This window comes from Saimiri boliviensis, chromosome 3 (assembly GCF_048565385.1).
Source record: "Saimiri boliviensis isolate mSaiBol1 chromosome 3, mSaiBol1.pri, whole genome shotgun sequence".
Classification (NCBI taxonomy): Eukaryota; Metazoa; Chordata; class Mammalia; order Primates; family Cebidae; genus Saimiri; species Saimiri boliviensis.
The window spans coordinates 124,019,337-124,042,702 of record NC_133451.1 but is presented as its reverse complement, the minus strand read 5'-3'; the positions used below and the strand labels follow the sequence as shown (position 1 = coordinate 124,042,702).

The 23,366-nt window shown below is 45.7% G+C and overlaps 1 protein-coding gene and 1 pseudogene across 2 annotated transcripts; one reads left to right on the top strand and one right to left on the bottom strand.

Moving 5' to 3' along the window:
- Positions 1-229: 229 nt before the first annotated feature.
- On the top strand, positions 230-2,905 carry LOC141583851 (C2 domain-containing protein 2 pseudogene; annotated as a pseudogene).
- Positions 2,906-5,634: 2,729 nt separating this feature from the next.
- Positions 5,635-17,204, bottom strand: LOC141583927 (tripartite motif-containing protein 60-like). 2 transcript variants are annotated; one of them, XM_074395720.1, is made up of 3 exons: positions 17,117-17,204; positions 15,925-16,043; positions 5,635-7,654 (listed from the first exon to the last, which is right to left on the bottom strand). In XM_074395720.1, exon 3 carries the CDS (start codon positions 7,646-7,648, stop codon positions 6,254-6,256), a length of 1,395 nt encoding a protein of 464 aa, XP_074251821.1. In that variant the 5' UTR covers positions 7,649-7,654; positions 15,925-16,043; positions 17,117-17,204; the 3' UTR covers positions 5,635-6,253. The 2 variants fall into 2 exon arrangements, with proteins under 2 accessions (XP_074251821.1, XP_074251822.1); XM_074395721.1 differs by lacking the exon at positions 17,117-17,204 and adding an exon at positions 16,975-17,104.
- Positions 17,205-23,366: the final 6,162 nt, after the last annotated feature.

Below are 23,366 nucleotides of genomic sequence, written 5' to 3'. Positions count from 1 at the left end.
TCTTCCAGATTAATTTAAATAGGGATTGAGGAAAGAGGAAGGCCAGGCATTGTGGTTCCGTCTGGGTGTATGACCTGTGTGTGGATCCCAGGCCTGCTCTCTGGGGCTGGTTCCTTGATTCCCCCCGCCCCCCACTCTTTCATGGTCACATGAAAACAAGAAAAATCAACCTCAATTTCTCTTTAAGTTCTGTGTAAAGATAAACACCAAAGGCCCGTCCCCCCGGCCCATGCCTCCTCAGGCCACCGCTGGGCCACAGGCCAGACTCCCAGGGCAGCGCGCACGGGAGGTAGGGCGCCCGGCCCCAGCCCCGGAACTTCCCAGACTCCGAGTCGGGAGCGCCGGCGGTTCGCGCCCCAATTCCGCAGGTGTGCGGGGGATTGTGCCCAGCCCTTGCCGCCGCGCGTTTCCGCCCAGCCCGGAGTCCCGTGGCGCGCTCCTCCCGGGGCTCTGGCCCAGCCGCTCCCCTTCCAAGTGCCCCGCGCGCGGCGGCCGCAGCCAGCGCGTATCCTAAGCTAGCTGCCCGCGTCCGGGGCTGCCGGGGAAGTTGGGGCGAGGCGGGCCGGGGATGCGCCAAAGCCTCGGCCTGGCTGGCCTCGTGGTTCGAGGAGGTGCAGTGGCTCGCGCTGGTGTCCCTCTTCGTCGCGGCCCTGGCCAAGGTGGGCCTGTGTCTGGCGCAGTGGGCGCTGGCCAGGGCGCGACCCCAGCCCCGGCGGGGGGCGCTGGAGCCTGGCGAGGGGCCGCGCGCTGCTCTCCTGGATCCTGACGCTGGGCAGCTGCAGGAGCCAGTGGTAGGCGGCCTGGGTGACTGCCCTGAACGACGAAGCCAGAGGAAATGGGGCCCACCTTTCCTGTCCTTCGAGGAGGACCCACGGCAGTAGCCCCTGGAGCTGGCGGTGGAGGCGGTCTCCAGTGTGCTCAGCTGGAGTTCCACCTGAAAGAGAAGAGAAAGATCCTCCAGATCAGCTGGTCCTTCATACGTGTGCCGGAAATGGCCATTACTGTCCAGCCCAAAGCACTGGGGGAGGACCAGGTGGCCGAGACGCGCACAGTGTCGGACACTCCCAAGGAGCTCTTGAAGCATTTGGTTGGTTCTGCCTCTCCATCCGTGCTTCTGATCACCAAGCCCACGAATGTACAGGAAGCTCAGAACTTAGAGTGTGCTCCGTCTACTGCTCAGGAATCCTGTCCTCCCAAACCTCCGAGGGCTCACGAGCTAAAGCTGCGGGTGAGGAGTATCCGCGCCTTCCTGCTCAGCGAGCCCGATGCTTCAGGCCACATTAACACAGTGTGCGCCGTGCAGCTGAACGATCCTCTTCAGAGGTTCTCCATCACCCTAACCAAAAACACTGCGAACCTCACGTGGAAGAGGAACTCACATTCAAGTTGAATGCCAAGTCAAAGGAGTCACACCTGCAGATTTCAGAGGCTGGGCGATTCTCAGAAGGTCTGCTGGCAACTGCGACAGTCCTTTTGGATTTATTAATCCTGCCCTTCAGGCAGGGCGCGGTGGCTCACGCCTGTAATCCCAGCACTTTGGGAGGCCGAGTCAGGTGGATCATGAGGTCAAGAGATCGAGACCATCCTGGTCGACATAGCGAAAACCCATCTCTACTAAAAATACAAAAAATTAGCTGGGCATGGTGGCGCGTGCCTGTAATCCCAGCTACTCAGGAGGCTGAGGCAGGAGAATTGCCTGAACCCAGGAGGCGGAGGTTGCGGCAAGCCAAGACCACGCCATTGCACTCCATCCTGGGTAACAAGAGCAAAACTCCGTCTCAAAACAAACAAACAAACAAACAACAACAACAGCAACAACAAAAAGAAGCAGCCTTCTGGACCACAGAGTTTCATGCTGACCAGCGGGTCCGCCTGCTGCTGCTCGGTGCTGAGTTCCGCCACGGCAGAGTTTACTTATGTGGAACCTGGTGAATTGAAGTCTTCGCCCATCCCTCCCTCTGTTCCTGCTGCAAAAATAGAAAAGGATCGCACGGTGATGCCCTGTGGGACTGTGGTCACTACTGTCACCGCTGTGAAGACCAAGCCTCGAGTCGACATGGGGAGGGCGTCCCCTCTGAGCTCTGAGCCTCTGATGAAGACTTCCGTCAAGGTGAAGGTGATCAAGAAGGATATCTCTGTCGAGGCCATCTCCTGCAGCAGTGCGCCCATCAACAAAACACTCTCTTCTTCAGACACAGAATTGTTGGTGTTGCATGGTTTAGATCCAGTGGCTGAAGTTGCCATTCGACAACTCAGGGAATCTTCAAAGCTGAAACTCAAGTCGCCACGGAAGAAAAGCACTATTATCATGTCAGGGATCTCCAAGACCTCACTAGCCCAGGACCACGATGCTGCCCTGATGCAAGACTATGCAGCCTCCATGAACAGTGCCCACCAGGAGGACGCCCCGTCTCATCCAGAGGTGGCCGCAGCCTCTGCCCCACCGGAGGAAGCCGAGTCAGCCCAGGCATTCTCTGCCCCTAATCCCCTGGAGGCCGAGCTAGACTCCTGGGACTTGGAAAAGGAGCCCCAGGCCATGGCCTGGAGCGGCCAGGCCCTGCTGGACCCCGATGAGCTGTCAGAGAGCTCCATAAGTGTCTCGGAGCCGGGTGCCGCCAAAAAGCATAAAGGAGGAATTCTAAGGAAAGGTGCAAAGCTGTTCTTCCGCCAGCGGCATCAACAGAAAGACCCGGGCATGAGTCAGTCACACAATGACCTCGTGTTCCTGGAGCAGCCAGAGGGTTCCCGGAGGAAAGGGGTCACCATCACCAAGATCCTGAACAAGAAGCTGCTCTCCAGGCACAGAAACAAGAACACCATGAATGGTGCCCCCGTGGAGCCTTGCAGGTAGGGGCTGAGGTCACCACCGCCAAGCCAGGAGACCTGCACCCGTGTTACCACCCTCACCAGGACACAGCGAGAGTCTCCGCCAGATGTCCAGATGCCCCGCTTCTCTTGCTGGGTTTCTTCCAACCATCTAGTCTTTTAAAGGGAAAACAAAATCTGAGTCTCCAGCCAGGAGGCTTTCCCCAAAGAGGGCGAAAAAGCCTAACTTGCCACCAGATGCCAAATGAGACTTGACAGCTCCAGAGCTTGGGCCGTGCTCAAAGCTAAGAGTCAGGGCTAAATATTAGAAGGAGATTAACATTATAAGAGAAATAATATACTCTAGTGGATTGTGGAGGGCAGTTTGAGGGACTCAGTTTACCTATTCTACACACTAACAAGTGTTGTTTTGGGCCCATGCCTGCATCATGTCACAAAAAGGAGGTGCCCTGCTGTGCCGTCACTGTGAATGGAATGCGTGGGTCACCTCTCCTCGTCTGCTGCTTGGACTAAAACACGCAGCTGGCCCTGAGTACAGGGAAGTGGAACATAGGCAGGATTTTTATAAATAGAGAAATTACGATGGGAATGGGAATGCAGTTGCAAATGTAGAAAGACATCTGCCTGCGGTATTAGCCATAGAACTTGAACTCTATATCCTATGCATAGTATGCTGGACACTTTTCTAAGTTTCCTTTAAGCCTACTTGCAAGTGGAAGATATATATATTCTCACATGGTTTTTACATTTTTCTCTATCGTGTTAAAAGCTCTAATAATACTAGTGGAGCAGTTGACAGCCAGGTTTTTGTTTTTGTTTTTTTTCCTCCCTGTTATACTTGCTAAATGAGTACAGCAGGTCTGTTGAATGAAGTCGGGAGCCGTACGTGACCGCTGGTAGAACATGGTAACCAAACAGAGACATGGATTTTGCCAAATGCTGCCAGTAGCCAAAACAAAGTCCTTTTAGGGCAGTAGAGAAAATCGTCTTGTGTCTCAGGTGTCAGTCTTAGGAATGGAAGTTGAAATAGGCCAAACTTGCAGGAATTTCCTTTTATGACCACTACAGAATTTCACTGTCAACAGCATTCTTGGACACAGTTTGGGGTGCCCTTGTTTGGGTTTGTTTTAGTGGAAAACGTGATGAACCTGGCACACCGTTTTAATATCCCTAAGTATCATTCCAGTCGCTTTCCTCATCAGCTGCCTTTCTACTTTAATTGATTCACAATTTTCACTTTGGTCTGCTCCTTCCGAATGTGCCAGTTCCAGTAGACATGCTGGTGAACGAGCAGTCATCACTGGCATGAAGTGTTTTTGACAGTTTAATGTGATTCACTTTTCTCCAAAGAGATGTAAAAGGCTGTTATGAACACTTGGCTTCAGTCCTGGAGATGGAGATGGGCGAGCTTCCTACCACAGGCATTCTTTAATCCTTAAATATTTCAGAGGTCATAGAGCCGCTGGTGAGTAGAAACCTATATAAAGGCCAAAATTACAGGATTTTTTCCTTGTTTTTTAGGGGGAGAGATTAAAACACTACCTTAGGAATTTCACTTTAAGATGCACATTACATACTTCTTAACTGTTCCAGGAATTATGGAATGACTTTATTTTTATTTTATTATTTTTTTTTTTGAAATGGAGTTTCGCTCTTGTTACCCAGGCTGGAGTGCAATGGTGCGATCTCGGCTCACCGCAACCTCCGCCTCCTGGGTTCAGGCAATTCTCCTGCCTCAGCCTCCTGAGTAGCTGGGATTACAGGCACACGCCACCATGCCCAGCTGATTTTTTGTATTTTTAGTAGAGACGGGGTTTCACCATGTTGACCAGGATGGTCTCGAACTCTCGACCTCGTGATCCACCCGCCTCAGCCTCCCAAAGTGCTGGGATTACAGGCTTGAGCCACTGCGCCCGGCATTGGAATGACTTTAAACTGACTTTTACAACCTGCTATGTTTTTAAAAATTATATTCCAAATTTAATCATTGCTTTTATTTTTTATTTTATTTTATTTTTGAGACAGAGTTTCCCTCTTGTTACCCAGGCTGGAGTGCAATGGCGCGATCTCGGCTCATGGCAACCCCCGCCTCCTGGGTTCAGGCAATTCTCCTGCCTCAGCCTCCTGAGTAGCTGGGATTACAGGCACGTGCCACCATGCCCAGCTAATTTTTTGTATTTTTAGTAGAGACGGGGTTTCACCATGTCGACCAGGATGGTCTCGATCTCTTGAGCTTGTGATCCACCCGCCTCAGCCCCCCAAAGTGCTGGAATTACAGGCGTGAGCCACCTTTCCTGGCTAATCATTGTTTTTAAAAGAAAGCACTTGGAGTTGCAAAATATATGAATACTACCCAGTTTCTGTCCCCAGAGTCAGGCACTGCAGCTAGTCTTTTGGGGCAGATGTTCACTTGAATGTTTTACTTGAGGTTTTACTGCTCTTGGCCATGTGGTAAAAAGAGCCTGAGACACAGAAGAATTCCAAGAGGATATTATGATTATGTGTCAGAATTTCAGACACTGATGAGAAGTTTTTAATTGTTCTTTTGTTTTATTTTGGAATTCAGGTACACTCTACTCAATTGTGAGGATATCAGAAGCTTTTAAAAAAAAAAAAAAAAAAAATTGGCCGTGCGTGGTGGCTCAAGCCTGTAATCCCAGCACTTTGGGAGGCCGAGGCGGGTGGATCACGATGTCAAGAGATCGAGACCATCCCGGTCAACATGGTGAAACCCCGTCTCTACTAAAACTACAAAAAAAAATCAGCTGGGCGTGGTGGCGCGTGCCTGTAATCCCAGCTACTCGGGAGGCTGAGGCAGGAGAATTGCCTGAACCCAAGAGGCGGAGGTTGCGGTGAGCCGAGATCGCGCCATTGCACTCCAGCCTGGGTAACAAGAGCGAAACTCCGTCTCAAAAAAAAAAAAAAAAATACAAAAATTAGCCAGGTGTGGTGGTGCGTGCCTGTAATCCCAGCTACTCAGGAGGCTCAGGCAGGAGACTCGTTGGAACCCAGGAGGCAGAGGTTGCAGTGAGCTGATATTGCGCCATTGCACTACAGCCTGGACGACACAATCATTAATAAAGACTTAATCATTCTTAAAGGAAAAAAAATAAGCAATACTGAAGAAACATTATAGGGCTTCTATTGGCAATAACTGGAGTAATAAATTTTTTTACATAATACATTACTTTAGTATATATTTTTAGTAATTTATTTTAGGATTTCTAAAGTAGTTTGTCCTTGACCCATAATTTGTTATAAAGTAGGTCCTATCATCACATTTGTTAGTGCTGAAACTGACATATAAACAATTCTGCGGTTTCTTTGGTGGGAAAAATAGGAGAAAATATAGAATTAGCAAAACTAGATTCACTGGCTCTATCATGTTTGCTAGGTGTAAAAAAAATGACAGTTTTCAAATAGTTATTTATTCACAATCTGTTATTCTAGAAATTTTAAGAGGTTTTGAGTCCATTCCAGTATAAAAATAAGGCCAAAGTGGCCCTGTAAAATCATCATTAAAAGTATACAGTACAGAGCTATCATTCACATTATAAAAGGAAACCTCACTCATTTCATAGTCTAAAAAAATGCCAATCTTACTAGGTGCTACTTTTGGCAGCAGATTAATTTCCTCATGACCCAATACAATATAATTATCCCGACCAGATCGCCGAATTCCCCACAATCCATTCTGTACTAATGTTGGTGAGCGCTTCCTCCTTCTGGGAAGAGAGTCATCACAGACACCAAGGATCCATTCAGGCTTGTCTTTCACTTCTACTTCCCAGTACTGCCGGCCACTACTATAGCCCTTAGAACCCACAACAGCTGGGAGGCGATAAAATCTTCTTGGGTTTGAAGGTAAGTTTTGCACTGTATTTCCATAGCGCACAGTTTTCTTATCTGCTGAGACTATAAGTTTATGATGTGCTGTTTCAGGATCTAGAATTACATCTACTTGAAATCGCTTGATAATTTTGTATAGGCCAGAATATTGTGGAGGCAGACGGTAACCGTATTCTTTTAATCTGAATGAAAAAGGTTCAGGGAATTTGAAATTTTTGTACCTGTGATAGATATCCTTAACATTTGCCAGTAATTCCAGTCCTGGCTTTACATATGTGCTCTCTATCTCCTTTAGTAGATATTTTAATGAGGAGGTATGATCTGAGAATTTTCTTAGGCTTTCATTTAGTTGTGCTAAAATATCCGTCTCTTCAGCTTGTAATTGCCCAAGAACAGTCTCTTGCTCCTTTTGGAGAAATAACCTAAGTTGCTCAAATTCAGACCTGACTTCTTCTTCCTTATGTTTTACCTTTTTCTTCAGTTCTAACGATTTTCTGGTTTGTACAGTTATGATTTTTTCAGTTAGTTCCACTCTCTCCTTCCATGCAGCATTGTATTCCTCCAATTTTTTCCTGTGATGGGAGGCAGCCTTCTTTATGGGCCGAACACAGTGAAGCTGGTGATCAGTGGAGAAACGGCACCTTGGACATAAAAGCTCTAGGTCTTCCCGACAGAAAAAGGTCAAAACCTGATTATGCTTCTTACATACATGCTTCTCTTCCTGCCGCTTTCTCTTGCTTCTTATCTGGAGTTGCTTAGCAATTTCAGTCAAACGACCCAGTTGAGGATTGCTTGTCAATTTCCTTTCGGGACAGCAAAAGTGGCAAAAAGGGCAAGGGAAACTATCATCTAGATCCTTCCAGGATATAATGATGCAGGAGAGACAGAAGTTATGCCCACAACTGATGGTCACTGGGTCTTTCAAGTAATCCAGACAGATGGGACAGCTAGCCACTGCTTGAAGGTCAGCCATTGAGCCCTGAACAAAGATGGTAGGTAAAGTAATTATTTTAATAAGGCCTAGCTCTCTAGACCTCAAGTCCCAGTAAGCAGTACATATCTTCCCCCAGACCTTGAAATTTGAATTGGCTTTCAGTTTTACTGCTTTGGCATATTGATGGCAGCTTATAGAGACTTCTCAGCTCCTTAGCTTCAGAGTCTACGGCCATGAATACTTCACAGCCTGCAGCCTATTGCACATTTCAACGTATTAGCTGGGTTACTGCTCTTCCCTCTTAATGAAATAAAGTCAAGTTTTCCTCAAGAAAGTAGACTCAAGTCTAAGATAAGGAATCCTTCCTATGAGTGAGAAAAGACACCACATTACAAATCTGATTACATAATCACAAATGTATTAAACATTCACACAGGAATCGTCAAAGAATGCTGAAATCACTGGGTGGATGTTCTTGGAAAAACAAGATATTAAGATTGCAGAGATTCGCACCATACATTACTTACACGCGCACACACACACACACACACACAATGTTAAAAATGTGGAACAAGGGCCGGGCGCGGTGGCTCAAGCCTGTAATCCCAGCACTTTGGGAGGCCGAGGCGGGTGGATCACGAGGTCGAGAGATCGAGACCAACCATGGTCAACATGGTGAAACCCCGTCTCTACTAAAAATACAAAAAATTAGCTGGGCATGGTGGTGCGTGCCTATAATCCCAGCTACTCAGGAGGCTGAGGCAGGAGAATTGCCTGAACCCAGGAGGCGGAGGTTGCGGTGAGCCGAGATCGCGCCATTGCACTCCAGCCTGGGTAACAAGAGCGAAACTCCGTCTCAAAAAAAAAAAAAAAAAAAAAAAAAAAAAAAAAAAATGTGGAACAAACTTACGTGCTTCCTGATAGAATGCAATGGCAACTTTACAGCATTGCTCATATCATATTCTTTCCAAAAATATTGACTTTCAAGCTAACCATGAGAAAATTAATTCAGATTGTGGAACATTCCTACTAGACACCTGGTATGTATTCTTCAAAATTGTCAATTATAGGAAAAACAATCATAAAAAAAGATTTCCAGATTTAGGGAGAGGAAAGAAACATGAAAAATACAACGTGATACCTGATTGGATCTGAAATCTTGAAATTTAACAGCAACAACAACAAAGAACTAAAAAAATGCTGGAAACAGGCCAGGTATGGTGGCCAACACCTGGAATCACAACACTGAGGGGCCAAGATGTATGACTCCCTTGCAGCCAGGGGTTCAAGACGAGCCTCATCAACATGGTGAAACCCCATCTCTACTAAAAATACAAAACATTAGCTGGGCAAGGTGGCATGTGCATGTAATCCCAGCTGCCTGAGAGGCTGAGGCAGGAGAATTTGCTGGACCATGGGAGATACAGGTTGCAGTGAGCAGAGATTGTAGGACAACACTAAACCGTGGGCACTAGAGTGAAACCATATATTAAAAAAAAGAAAGAGGCCGGGTGCGGTGGCTCAAGCCTATAATCCCAGCACTTTGGGAGGCCGAGGTGGGTGGATCACGAGGTCAAGAGATCGAGACCATCCTGGTCAACATGGTGAAACCCCGTCTCTACTAAAAATACAAAAAATTAGCTGGGCATGGTGGCACGTGCCTGTAATCCCAGCTACTCAGGAGGCTGAGGCAGGAGAATTGCTTGAATCCAGGAGGCGGAGGTTGCAGTGAGCCGAGATCGTGCCATTGCACTCCAGCCTGGGTAACAAGAGCGAAACTCTGTCTCCAAAAAAAAAAAAAAAAAAAAAAAAAAAAGAAAGAAAGAAAGAAGAGAAAGAAAAGAAAGAAAGAAGGAAAGAAGGAAAGAAAGATAAAGAGAGAATTGGGAAGAAATAAATGTGAGAATCTTAGTATGGACTCTAACTCACATAATGTTCTACCAGTGTTAAATTAGGTACAATAAAATTATAGTAAAAAATAAATGGCTTCGCCGGGCGCAGTGGCTCAAGCCTTTAATCCTGGCACTTTGGGAGGCTGAGGCGGGTGGATCATTAGGTCAAAAGATCGAGACCATCCTGGTCAACATGGTGAAACCCCGTCTCTACCAAAAATACAAAAAATTAGCTGGCCATGGTGGTGCATGCCTGTAATCCCAGCTACTCAGGAGGCTGAGGCAGGAGAATTGCCTGAACCCAGGAGGCGGAGGTTGCGGTGAGCCGAGATCGCGCTGTTGCACTCCAGCCTGGGTAACAAGAGCGACGCTCCATCTCAAAAAAAATAAAATAAAATAAATGGCTTCATTATTAGGAGATACATATTACTACACAGCAGGTAGCCATCTGGAAATCTGAAACGCTCAGAAATTTCCACAATTTAACAAAATATATAGCCAAGCATGGTAGCTCACACCTTTAATCCCAGCACTTTTTAAGGCTAAGGTGGACAGATCACCTGAGGTCGGGTGTTTGAGATCAGCCTGACAAACAGAGATGCCCCGTCTCCACTAAAAATAAAAAGTGAGCCAGGTGTGGTGGTGCATGCCTGTAATTCTAGCTACCCAAGAGGCTGAGGCAGGAGAATTGCTTGAACCTGGGAGGTGGAGGTTGCAGTGAGCTGAGATGACACCATTGCACTCCAGCCTGGGTGACACAGAGAGACTGTGTCTCAAACAAACAAAAACATATATAAACGAGAAAACATGAATGTAACAAAAAGTTAACAATGGGGTGAATCCAGGGAAAAAGTATAAGGATACCCACCCTTTCAAAGTTTCTGTAGGTCTGACGCTTTCAAAATAAAAGTGAGGGATCAAAACTTCCTGGTTTGCTTTCAAGACACCTACAGGTACCTGATTTTAAGCAAGTCAGATTCCTCCATCAAACCTTGCAAGCTACCTAACCCAGCCTGACTAACATGGAGAAACTCCATCTCCACTAAAAATACAAAATTAGCCCAGTGTGGTGGTGCATGCCTGTAATCCCAGCTACCCGAGACACTGAGGCAGAAGAATCACTTGAACCTAGGAGTCAGAGGTTTAGTGAGCTAAGATCATGCCATTGCACTCTAGCCTGGGCAACAAGGGTGAAACCCTGTCTCTCTCTCTGTCTCTCTGTCGCTTTGTCTCTCTCTCTCTCTCTCTCTCTCTATATATATATATATATATTTTATATATATATATATTATATATATAATATATATATAATATATATATATATATATGGCCAGGCTGGTCTTGAACTCCTGACCTCAGGTGATCCACCCACCTCGGTCTCCCAAAGTGCTAGGATTACAGGCATGAGCCACCGTGCCCGGCCGGCCAAAGGAACTTTCTGCTAGATCTCTTGTCATCTGAAACCAAACAAGAGCCATGAATTGCATTTGCTTATTAGTTCTTTTAAATCTTTTTCAATCTAGAAAAATGTTCCCTGCCTCCACCTATGTCCTAGACTACCCCACATTCAAGATTTGCCAATGGCTTTACTGGTTCTTCTTTTTTTTTTTTTTTTTTCACGAGGTAGAGCTTTGCTCTGTTGCCCAGTTGCAGGATCTTGGTTCACTGCAGTCTCTACCTCCTGGGTTCAAGTGATTCTCCTGCTTCAGCCTCCTGAGTAGCTGGGACAACAGGTATACACCACCACACCCAGTTAATTTTTGTATATTATGTGGAGATGGGTTTTCACCATGTTGTCCAGGCTGGTCTTGAACTCTGGACTGCAGGTGATCTGCATGCCTCGGCCTCCTAAAGTGCTGGGATTACAGACATGAGCCACTGCTCCCAACATGCCTATTGCTTGTTGTCATCAATTAATTTGTACCTCAGGCCTTCACTCTTTAAACAAATTACATGTTTCCCCTCTTTACAACCTGTTAATAACTCCCCATAAGTCACAACAAAGTTTTTCACCCTGAGCTCGCCATTCAGAACCCTCTGTATTTCATTATCTTCATCTGGCTACAGTGCCCTAAAGTACTTAACAAAAACAAATAAACATGGGTATCTTGCTTTCCCTCTTCTGCACAAACCACTTTCTGCTTAGATTACCCTACTCTCACTTCTTTCCTAGGACTGTTTTGCAACTAGAGACTCAGCACAAGTGACATGTCCTCAAGGATAATTTATTACACGTCAGGCACTATGCTAAGGATCTTCCATATAGACACAGGTTCAACCAAACCATCGGAATAACTCCATCAGTTAGGAGCTATCATCCTCACTTAGAGATGTAAAAGCCGAGTCCACACGAATTTGAACACGCTTACCCATCATTACGCTGATTGGCATAGCCACTGGCATGATAATCACTAAGTTGTAGCGCTCCTTCCTTACACTCCCAGAGCAGCCTATGCTTCTCTCTATATGAAACCACCTTACATCTTTCATATTTGATATGTTCAGTTGTTCACACTTAATAATGTCTCCCAAATATTTTAACAGGGAATAATGCACTTACTGGTCCAACATTACAATGGTGAAAACAGGGAACATAGAAATTGAAAGCTAACAATTCCTAACAGAATTGGGTTTTCATCCAACTCTAACACTTTGCTATCTACAGGTACTTGGTCAACTTGGTCAAGTTAAATTCTGAGTTTCACTTTTCAGAAAGTAGGAAATAATACTGTCTCAGGTTTTAAGCATAAATGAATAAATTACGTAAGTTTTAGAAGTGTGTTAATACAGCCAGGCGCGGTGGCTCAAGCCTGTAATCCCAGCACTTTGGGAGGCCGAGACGGGTGGGTCACGAGGGCAAGAGATCGAGACCATCCTGGCCAACATGGTGAAAGCCCTTCTCTAAAAAAGAAAAAGAAAAAAATTAGCTGGCAATGGCAGCACATGCCTGTATTTCCAGCTACTTGGAAGGCTGTGGCAGAAAAATCACTTGAACTTGGAAGACAGAGCTTGCAGTGAGTGGAGATCTTGCCACTGTACTCCAGCCTGGGCGACAGAGCAAGGCTCCGTCTCAGTAAAAAGCCACATTGACATTTCAACCTAAAAGCTGTTGTGTCTTAATAAGGTTGTTAATCCTAAATGATTAGTAAAGGTAGTAACTTCCAAAGGCTCACTGCAGTAACGGTGTGCTTCAGAAAATTGTCCTATACTAATTGTGGAATAAAACAGAAGTTTCCAAATTTTAAAATACATCATTTATTTTAAATAGCCCTCTGTATCTACAAGTTCAGCATCCACTAACACAATCAACTTTGGAAAGAATTGAAAATACATATTCCTGGGATGCAGAATCTCCATCCACTGGTCATGAGCATTCATATGGACTCATGGCCAGGAATGGTGGCTCAGGCCTGTAATCAAGAACTTGGGAGGCCAAGGTGGGCAGATCGCTTGAGCCCAGAAGTTCAAGACCAGCATGAGCAACATGGAAAAATCCCATCTCTACAAAATCCCATTTCTTTTTTTTTTTTTTTTTTTTTGAGGCAGAGTTTCGCTCTTGTTACCCAGGCTGGAGTGCAATGGTGAGATCTCGGCTCATAGCAACCTCCGCTTCCTGGGTTCAGGCAATTCTCCTGACTCAGCCTCCTGAGTGGCTGGGATTACAGGCGCGCACCACCATGCCCAGCTAATTTTTTGTATTTTTAGTAAAGACAGCTTTTCACCATGTTGGCCTGGATGGTCTTGATCTCTTGACCTCGTGATCCACCCGCCTCAGACTCCCAAAGTGCTGGGATTACAGGATTGAGCCACTGCGCCCGGCCCAAAATCCAATTTCTACAGAAGAAAAGAAAACAAATATAAAGAATGCTGTCTCTTACAAATCATTCTTCCCATCTGCCCACACAGTGTGGCTATGGTGACTCCCAATACTTGCTTAATACTTTCAAATGGGTACTTTCGAGCAGAATAAGGAAGTTCAAAAGTGCACGGTAATGGGATGAGGTTGCATAGGGCGCAAAGAGATTGGAAAATTTGAGGCTTTAGAAGTTTTAAGAATCCTGGCTGGGCGTGGTGGTTCAAGCCTGTAATCCCAGCACTTTGGGAGGCGGAGGCGGGTGTATCATGAGGTCGAGACCTTCCTGATCAACATGATGAAACCCCGTCTCTACTAAAAATACAAAAAATTAGCTGGGCATGGTGGCACGTGCCTGTAATCCCAGCTACTCAGGAGGCTGAGGCAGGAGAATTGCTTGAACCCAGGAGGCGGAGGTTGCGGTGAGCCGAGATCGTGCCATTGCACTCCAACCTGGGTAACAAGTGAAACTCCATCTCAAAAAAAAAAAAAAAAGAAGTTTTAAGAATCCCTCGGCCGGGCGCGGTGGCTCAAGCCTGTAATCCCAGCACTTTGGGAGGCCGAGGTGGGTGGATCACGAGGTCAAGAGATCGAGACCATCCTGGTCAACATGGTGAAACCCCGTCTCTACTAAAAATACAAAAAATTAGCTGGGCATGGTGGCGCGTGCCTGTAATCCCAGCTACTCAGGAGGCTGAGGCAGGAGAATTGCCTGAACCCAGGAGGTGGAGGTTGCGGTGAGCCAAGATCGCGCCATTGCACTCCTGCCTGGGTAACAAGAGCGACTCAAAAAAAAAAAAAAAAAGAGAAAAAAAAAAAAAAAAAAAAAAGAATCCCTCATTTCCAGGTGTGGTGGCTTATACTTGTAATCCCAGCACTTTCCGAGGACATGGCAGAGGGATTACCTGAGGTCATGTGTTCAAGACGAGCCTAGACAATATGGTGAAATCCTGTCTCTACTAAAAATACTAAAATTATTCAGGCATGGTGGCATGCCTGTAGTCCCTGGTACTTGGGAGGCTGAGTCAGGAGAATCACTGAAACCTGGGAGGTGGAGGTCTTAGTGTGCTGAAATCACACCATTGTACTCCAGCCTCGGTGACAAGAGCAAACTTTACAATCTTGCATGTTCTTCACATGTACCCCAAAACCTAAAATGCAATTTAAAAAAATTTAAAAATCACAAAAAAACTCAATATATATATATATATACACACACACACACACACACACACACATGCATGCACACATATATATGTGTATATATAATACCTATAATCCCAGAACTTTGGGAGGCAAAGGCAGGTGGATCATGAGGTCAGTAGGATCAGCCTGGCCAAGATGGTGAATCCCCATCTGTACCGAAAATACAAAAATTAGCTAGGTGCAGTGGCAGGCGTCAATATTCCCAGCTACCTGGGAGACTAAGGCAGGAGAATCGCTTGAGCCTGGGCTGCAGAGATTGCAGTGAGCCGAGATCTCACCACTGCACTCTAGCCTGGGCAACAGAGCAAGACTCTATCTTAAAAAAAAAAAAAAACTTGCCCAATGTCACATAGTAAACTGCAAGCATCACTGGAAACAATTATAAAATCAAAAGAAAATATACAGTTTTGAAAAAACGGCGGGGGAGCAGTAGCTCACTCCTGTAATCCCAGCACTTAGGGAGGCTGACGAGGTGGGCAGATCACCTGAGGTTAGGAGCTCGAGACCCGCCTGGATAACATAGTGAGACCCTTTTTTTTTTGAGACACAGTCGTGCTCTGTCGCCAGTCTGGGGTGCAGTGGCACAATCTCAGCGCACTGCAACCTCTAACTCCCGGATTCAAGCAATTATCCTTGCACAGCCTACAGAGTAGCTGGGACTATAGGCGCGCCACCACACCCTGCTAATTTTTGTATTTTTAGTAGAGACGCGGTTTCACCATGTTGGCCAAGATGGTTTCCATCCTCGTAATCCACTCACCTTGACCTCCCTAAGTACTGGCATTAGAGACGTGAGCAATCACGCCCGTCTGGTGAAACCCCATTTCTGTTAAAAATAGAAAAAAATTAGCCGGGCATGGTGACTGTAATCCCAGCTACTCCCGAGGCTGAGGCAGGAGAATCTCTTGAACCGGGGAGGCGGAGGTTGCAGTGAGCAGAGATGGCACCATTGCACTCCAGCTTGGGCAACAAGAGCGAAACTCTGTCTCAAAAAAAAAAAAAAAAAAAAGGAAAAAGGAAGAAAAGAAAACATACACAAAAAAAGGACACTCGCACAGTGTAAAGGACAGAAGAGGTACTCGCTCCAGGCTTCAGGTATCATTGTGCCCCCCTTCCCCCAAGCACACACACAAAGCAGTCTTCTCTACTATTTAAAATCAGGACATTAAACAGCTCTGTAGGCAGGATCATCATCCTAGTTTAAGCCACCTAGGTCTCTTTCCTACATACACAATGGTGCCTCCAATTTCCTAATTCTGTAGCTAAATTGATCTTTTCAAATACAAATATAATTCTTTCATCTTGCAACTGAAAACATTCCACTGATCTTTTACTACTTTACGGAAGCAGTTGGCAAACCTTACCTTGTATTGTAATCACCTGGAGGTGCTGGTAAAAGATTGCCTGGGCCACTTCCCCAGTTTCTGTTTCAGTAGATCTGTTTTTTTCCTTAAGTTTCCAGATGATGCTGCTGGCCGGTAGACTGTACGTTGTGAAGGAAAACAAAGCAAAAAGATCCTTTATGATCTAGTCCAAGTTTTTTGCCTAGCTCACCATCTCGTCACATATCACAATTATAATGTGATTTTACAGCTACTCTGCAATTCTTTACCTAACGTGCAAAATCCCTCACTAGGCAGCAAGCTTCTTGGTGGAAGTATGTATCTAGCTTGTCTGAGGAATAAATAAAACCTATAGCTGATTCCAATATGTCAGTTTCAACCACGGTCATACTGGATGCAGCTAACATGTTTAGGTGCATACTTAACGTGTCTTCAGCTAAAGCATGTTAGATGAAATGATAATTCATCATCTACAATGGTGAAATGATCATTCATACCCGTGTGACCCTTGTGAGGATTAAAGGATGCTTCCATAGGTCAGGGGTGCAGCTGATGTAGGCTGGTGGGTTCTCAACTGGCAGCTACCATTTCGCTCCCTTAACTACCCACCCCCACACACAAACACCGACATTAATTCTTTTTTTTTTTTTTTTTTTGAGACGGAGTTTCGCTCTTGTTACGGAGGCTGGAGTGCAATGGCGCGATCTCGGCTCACCGCAACCTCTGCCTCCTGGGTTCAAGCAATTCTCCTGCCTCAGCCTCCTGAGTAGCTGGGATTACAGGCACGTGCCACCATGCCTAGTTAATTTTTTGTATTTTTAGTAGAGATGGAGTTTCACTATGTTGACCAGGATGGTCTCGATCTCTTGACCTTGTGATCCACTCGCCTCGGCCTCCCAGAGTGCTGGGATTACAGGCGTGAGCCACCGCGCCCGGCGACATCAATTCTTTGAAAATAACATGGCCATTTCATAAACCCTAGTTCAGATCATAACATTTAAGGCTTAATTGACGCAGCCTCCCCACCACCCCCCGCCCTCTAACTCTACAATCTTGAATTTTTCACAAGACCTTTGCCGGAGACCGAGGCGATCCAGTTGTTGGCAGGCTGCCACTCGGAGGTTTAGGCACAGAGAATGATCCGGAAGCCCCGACCCTGTTGAGCCTCCTAGCGAGGCCCTCCTGGACCTTTCCCGCGGCCTTCCCAGCTCACCTGGAGCAGACGGATCGGGACCCTGCCCAGGGGGTTCGCAGGACTCACGAGCACCGGCGAGGAGGGACTCAGACCCCACCCCACCAAGTGCTCGGTTTCCTGCCTGGAGCTCAGCCTGTGCGGGGATTGGCGAGTCCTCCGGAAGTGGGCGGGGCGGGCCTGCGCATGCTCCGTGACCCTGGGTGCAGGGAGAGTGAAGCTTTGAGAGCTGCGGCGGCCTCCTCAATGATCAGGGCCCAGTTGGCCCCAAGTGGCGTTTAATTCCCCGGGGTACCTCTTTGGATTCTCACCATTTTTTATTTATATGAGCAAACTTGAGGGTCCAAGTGAGGCTGCAAGCTGGTTAAAAGCTTCACCAGCACAGCGTCCCCTCCCAGATGGTGAGGGAGGGGAGTGCTTTGCTGGGTCAAGTGCTTCCCATAGCCTGCGGCCGCAGCGTGGAGTCGTTGAGCTTCCTCCACCCGTGAAAGAGGAACAGACGTGCCTGTGGCTCAGTTTGCATCACAGTGGCTGACTGGGTGGATCTCTCACACCCTGTGGGATTGTGCTCCACCCTACCAACTCAGGTTCACCTCAGGAAGTGGCATTGGCGTTGGAATTTGAGGTATGAAGAGGCATTCGTTGGACAAATTCCATGGTCAAAGTCTTCAAGGCTGAAAGAAGAGCTAATGTGGAGACACTCCACATTAGAGAATTTAGTACAGAGCCGGGCGAGGTGGCTCACGCCTGTACTCCCAGCACTTTGGGAGGCTGAGGCAGCGGATCACCTGAGGTCAGGAGCTCCAGACCAGCCTGATTGATGTGGTGAAACCCTGCCTTTTTAGAAAAGTTTAGTACAGGCCGGGCATGGTAGTTCAGTAATCCAAGCCCCTTGAGAGGCAGAGGTGGGAGGATCGCTTGAGGCCAGGAATTCAGGATAAGCCTGGGTAACATAGCCAGACACTGCCTATACAAAAACATGCTTTTTTTTTTTTTTTTTTGAGACAGAGTGTGGCTCTGTTGCCCAGGCTGGTTGTAGTGGTGTGATCTCAGCTCACTGCAATCTCTGCTTCCCAGCTTCAAGCAATTTTCCTGCCTCAGCCTCCCAAGTAGCTGGGACTACAGGCGCATGCTGCCATGCCCAGCTATTTTTATTGATTGATTGATTGATTTTGTATTTAAGTAGAGATGGGGTTTTACCATGTTGCCCAGGTGGGTCTCAAACTCCTGAGCTCGGGCAATCCACCTGCCTCAGCCTCCCAAAGTGCTAGGATTACAGCTGTGAGCCATCCCGTCCAGCCAGAAATGGTAATTTTTTAAAAACTTGGTCGAAGAGGAACTGAACGAGGTCATTTGGCTGACACTAAAACGTGGCTGTTGCAAGAAGTAGAAAAGATGGAAAATGGCTTTTGTGAGGCTTATGAGATAGGCAAGTATCAATGTTACAAGGAACTTTAGGCAAAGTTGAGGATTTTGGTTTTTGTCAAATGCAAAGAAAAGCCAGTAAAGGATTTTAAACATGACGTAATAAGAATGGAATGGTGAAATAACGACTGTTTCCAATTCAGGAAGAAGACCTGTTGATGCTTTTAATAGATCCTAGAAAGGATGTGTGGTGGACAGTTGATTAGAGGTGTGACCCAGACAATCAACAGATAAAGAAAAGTCCTGGTTGGTCAACTTTTTGAAATTCCAGTGGCGGCTGACAAAGAAAAAGAGATACTAGGGGCAGCAGCTTCCCCCATATTACTTTGCGGTTAGTGAGTGCATCGTTTATTTATTTATTTGTAAATTTCCCCCAGGCTGGTGTGCAATGGCACCCTCCTGGATCACTGCAAAATCCACTTCCCAGGTTCAGCCTCCTGTGTTACAGTGATTCTCCCCCATTAGCCTACCGAGTGCCTGGGATTACAGATCTGCACCACTATGCCCAGATGTTTTTGTGGGGTTTTTTTTGTTTTGTTTTTTGTTTTTTTTTTAAATATGGGGTTTCACCATGTTGGTCAGGTTGGTCTTGAACTCCTGACCTCAGGTGATCTGCCCGCCTTGACCTCCAAAGTGTTTGGATTACAGGCGTGAGCCACCATGCCCGGCCTGTTTTTCTGTTTTTACTACAGACAGGAATTTCACTGTGTTGGCCAGACTGATCTCAAACTCCTGGGCTCAAGTGATCCACCTGCCTCAGGCTCCCAAAGTACTGGGATGACTTACAGACATGAGCCAGCATGCCCATCCTTTATATGATGTATTTTAAATTGAAACGATGCAGCCAGTCACAGTGGTTTCTTTACCTCTCACAGTATGTGACAGAAAAATTACTTAAGATACCCAAAGAATTATAAATATTTCTATTATAATGACACATACGTATGTATATCTAATGCAGCACTATTGACAATAACAAAGACTTGGAACCAACCCAAGTGCCCATCAGAGATAGACTGAAAAAAGAAAATGTGGAACATTTACACCATGGAATACTATGCAGTCATAAAAAAGAATGAGATCATGTCATTTTCAGGGACATGGAAGAAGATGGGAGCCATCATTCTCAGCAAACTAACACAGGAACAGAAAACCAAACACTGCATGTTCTCACTCATATTAGTGGGAGTTGAACAATGAGAATACAAGGACGCAGGGAGGAACAACACAGACGAGGGCCTGTTGGGGTTTGGGGGTGAGGGGATGGAGAGCATTAGGACAAATACTGAATACACGAGGGGCTTATAACCTAGATGATGGGTTGATAGGTGCCGGAAACCACCGTGGCACATATTTACCTATGTAACAAATTTGCACATTCTGTATATGTATCTCAGAACTTAAAAGAAAAAAAAAAAATTACTTAGGAGACCAGGCATGATGGCTACTGCCTGAAGTCCCAGCACTTTGGGAGGCCGAGGTGGGTGATCTCTGGAGGTCCCAAGTAAATAAATAAATAAATAAATACATAAATACTTAATATAGGAACCCCCTCAATATGACACTGAATCCTGCAGGGCTGACTATACCTCACTGGGTCCAGCATAATTTAACAGGATACGGTCCACTTGCTAGATGCTAATTAACCTGAAGAGATGTAATTTAATTATTTTTCTGGAGCAGTTGCTCTTAAGAATTTTCTTCTTCCCTGTAAGAAGAGTTCAGAAGCAATCTGGCTTTCAGCCATACTCATCCACTGAGACTGTGCCAAGTGTATCAATCATCAGCCAAGGAATATTTTTCATGCCTGTCACATTCTAAGATGCTTTGTAGCTGTGCTCTGTGTCTGTTCCATCTGGATTTAGCAGATCACTCTCCTTCCTGTCAATAAATGTATATACATAAAGGTCTGCAAGGACACGTGACAGACTTTTTGCAGGTAGTTTGAAATATGTGTGTATGTGAGGGCCGGGCGCGGTGGCTCACGCCTGTAATCCCAGCACTTTGGGAGGCCGAGGCGGGTGGATCACGAAGTCAAGAGATCGAGACCATCCTGGCCAACATGGTGAAACCCCGTCTCTACTAAAAATACAAAACAATTAGCTGGGCATGATGGCGCATTCCTGTCATCCCAGCTACTCAGGAGGCTTACGCAGGAGAATTGCCTGAACCCAGGAGGCGGAGGTTGCAGTGAGCCGAGGTCATGCCATTGCACTCCAGCCTGGGTAACAAGAGCGAAACTCTGTCTCAAAAAAAAAAAAAAAAAAGAAAAGAAAAGAAATATGTGTATATCTGTATATGTGTGTGTGTACCTGTGTGTGCCTGTGTACTTCTGCAGGTTAGAGAAAGAAAGTAAAGCGTGGTAGTGAACGCTTCACTTTAGAACCGGGCTTCCAGGAGTTCAAACCCATGCTCTGTCCTCTTCCATCTGTGTGACCTCAGCAGTTATCTTTTCTGCCTTTCTCATCTAGGTAAATAAAAGGAGGGATGAGGCAATAACAGTTTAACTTACGTTTTAGATGTATGAGGACTAAATGAGTTAAAGCACTTTGAATAGGGTCACACATGGTAAATGTAGTGTACAAAATAGATATATTTTGTTAATATATACCTGCTGATTATGTATAAATTCATTTGAAAAAGGTTTTTTTTTTGCAACAGCTGGGGTTGCAAAAAAAAAAAGTTTGTTTTTCTGTTTCTCTCTGAAGACAGGGTAGTGGTCAGGTGAGATGGCTCATGCGTATAATCCTAGCAATTTGGGAGGCGAAGGCAGACAGATCACTGGAGGTCAGGAGTTTGAGACCAGCCTGGCCAACATGGTGAAACCCCATCTCTTCTAAAAATACAAACATCAGTTAGGCATGGTGGCAGGTGCCTGTAATCACAGGTACTTTGGAGGCTGAGGCTGGAGAATCACTTCAGCCCAGAACGTGGAGGTTGCATTGAATGAAGATTAGGCCACTACACTCTAGCCTGGGCAACAAGAACGAAATTCTATCTCAATATTTATTATTAATAATGTTTTCAACTGTTATTTGTATATTTATCTCTTCTATTTTGTCAGTGTTCATCAATTTTGATGTTTTTTGTGTTTGAGACAGTTTCATTCTTGTTGCCAAGGCTGGAGTGAAATGGTATCAGCTCGTCTCACTGCAACCTCTACCTCCCGGGTTCAAGAGATTGTCCCACCTTGCCTTAGCCTCCCAAGTAGCTGGAGTTACAGGCGCCCACCACCACACCCAGTCAATTTTTGTATTTTTAGTGGAGATGGGATTTCTCCATGTTGGCCAAGCTGGTCTCAAACTCCTGACCTTGTGATCCACCCATCTCATCCTCCCAAGGGCTGAGATCAGAGGTGTGAGCCAATGCACCCAGCCCAGTCATTTGTTTCTTGGTATGTAAATGCCTTTTTGATGTAATGTGTATTTTGTCTGATGACAACTGCTCTCTTTTGGCTTCTGTTTCCATGGAATACCTTTTTCATTCATTCACTTTCTTTTTTTTTTTTTTTTGAGACAGAGTTTCCCTCTTGTTACCCAGGCTGGAGTGCAATGGCGCGATCTCGGCTCACCGCAACCTCCGCCTCCTGGGTTCAGGCAATTCTCCTGCCTCAGCCTCCTGAGTAGCTGGGATTACAGGCATGCGCCACCATGCCCAGCTAATTTTTTGTATTTTTAGTAGAGACGGGGTTTCACTATGTTGACCAGGACGGTCTCGATCTCTCGACCTCGTGATCCACCCGCCTCGGCCTCCCAAAGTGCTGGGATTACAGGCTTGAGCCACCGCGCCGGCAATTCATTCACTTTCAACCTGTTTGTGTCTTTGGATTTAAAGTGAATTTTTCTTTAGACCATATACATGAGAATCACTTTAGACTTAATTCTGCCAATCTGCCTTTGAAGAAAGAATTTAAGCCATTTACATTTAAAATAATAACTGATAAGAGGGAATTGACTTTTGTCATTTTACTGTTTGTTTTCTAAAGGCTGTGTAGCATTTTTGTTTCTCATTATTTCCATGCATAGCTGATGCTAAGATAAAAGCTAAAATTGACTGACCTTAGTGGCAATTTATCCTCTAAGACTTGCCCTGGAATTTGCAAGCCTTAAAAAGCCTGCAAAGGCAAGGCGTGGAGTCTCATGCCTGTAATGCCAGCACTTCGGGAGGCTGAAGCTGGAGGATCACAAGGTCAGGTGTTCAAGACAGTCCGAGTCAACATGGTGAAATCGTGTTTCTACTGAAAATACAAACAAAAATTAGCTGGGTGTGGTGGTGCATGCCTGTAAAACCAGCTACTCTGCAGGCTGAGGCAGGAGAATTGCTTGAATCTGGTAAGTGGAGGTAGCAATGAGCGGAGATAGGGCCACTGCACTCAATCTGGGTGACAGAGGGAGCCCCCATCTCACACACACAAAAAATACTCCGGAGTTCCAAAACAGTTTTATCAGTGAGATTTTGTTAGTGCAACTGATGTCTAAGTAGGGAAAAATGATTCTTGGTTTTCCTATTTCTCTATCTTCCAAGAATTCTTCCCTGTTGCTTATTTCAATGTGTTCTTTTCTTCTATTAAACTGTATTCATGAGTTGTTATGGTGAAATCCCATCTCTACTAAAAATACAAAAATTAGCCAGGCATGGTGACAGGCACCGAATATGTGTGTCACTCCAAAATTAATGTATTTTTGAAAATTCATATGGTTAAGGCCTAATTCTTAGGGCTTACATTCTTACATTCAAAAAAAATTTTTTTCATTCTATATTTTCTTAAATTCAAATTTTCTTTACATTCTTAAATACAAAATTCATGTGTTTAAGCCCTAATCTGAACTTAATGACTTCTAAACGG

Bases quoted from the DNA above. Each gene is read 5' to 3' on its own strand.
- LOC141583927 (XM_074395720.1), bottom strand. From the start codon at position 7,648: ATGGCTGACCTTCAAGCAGTGGCTAGCTGTCCCATCTGTCTGGATTAC.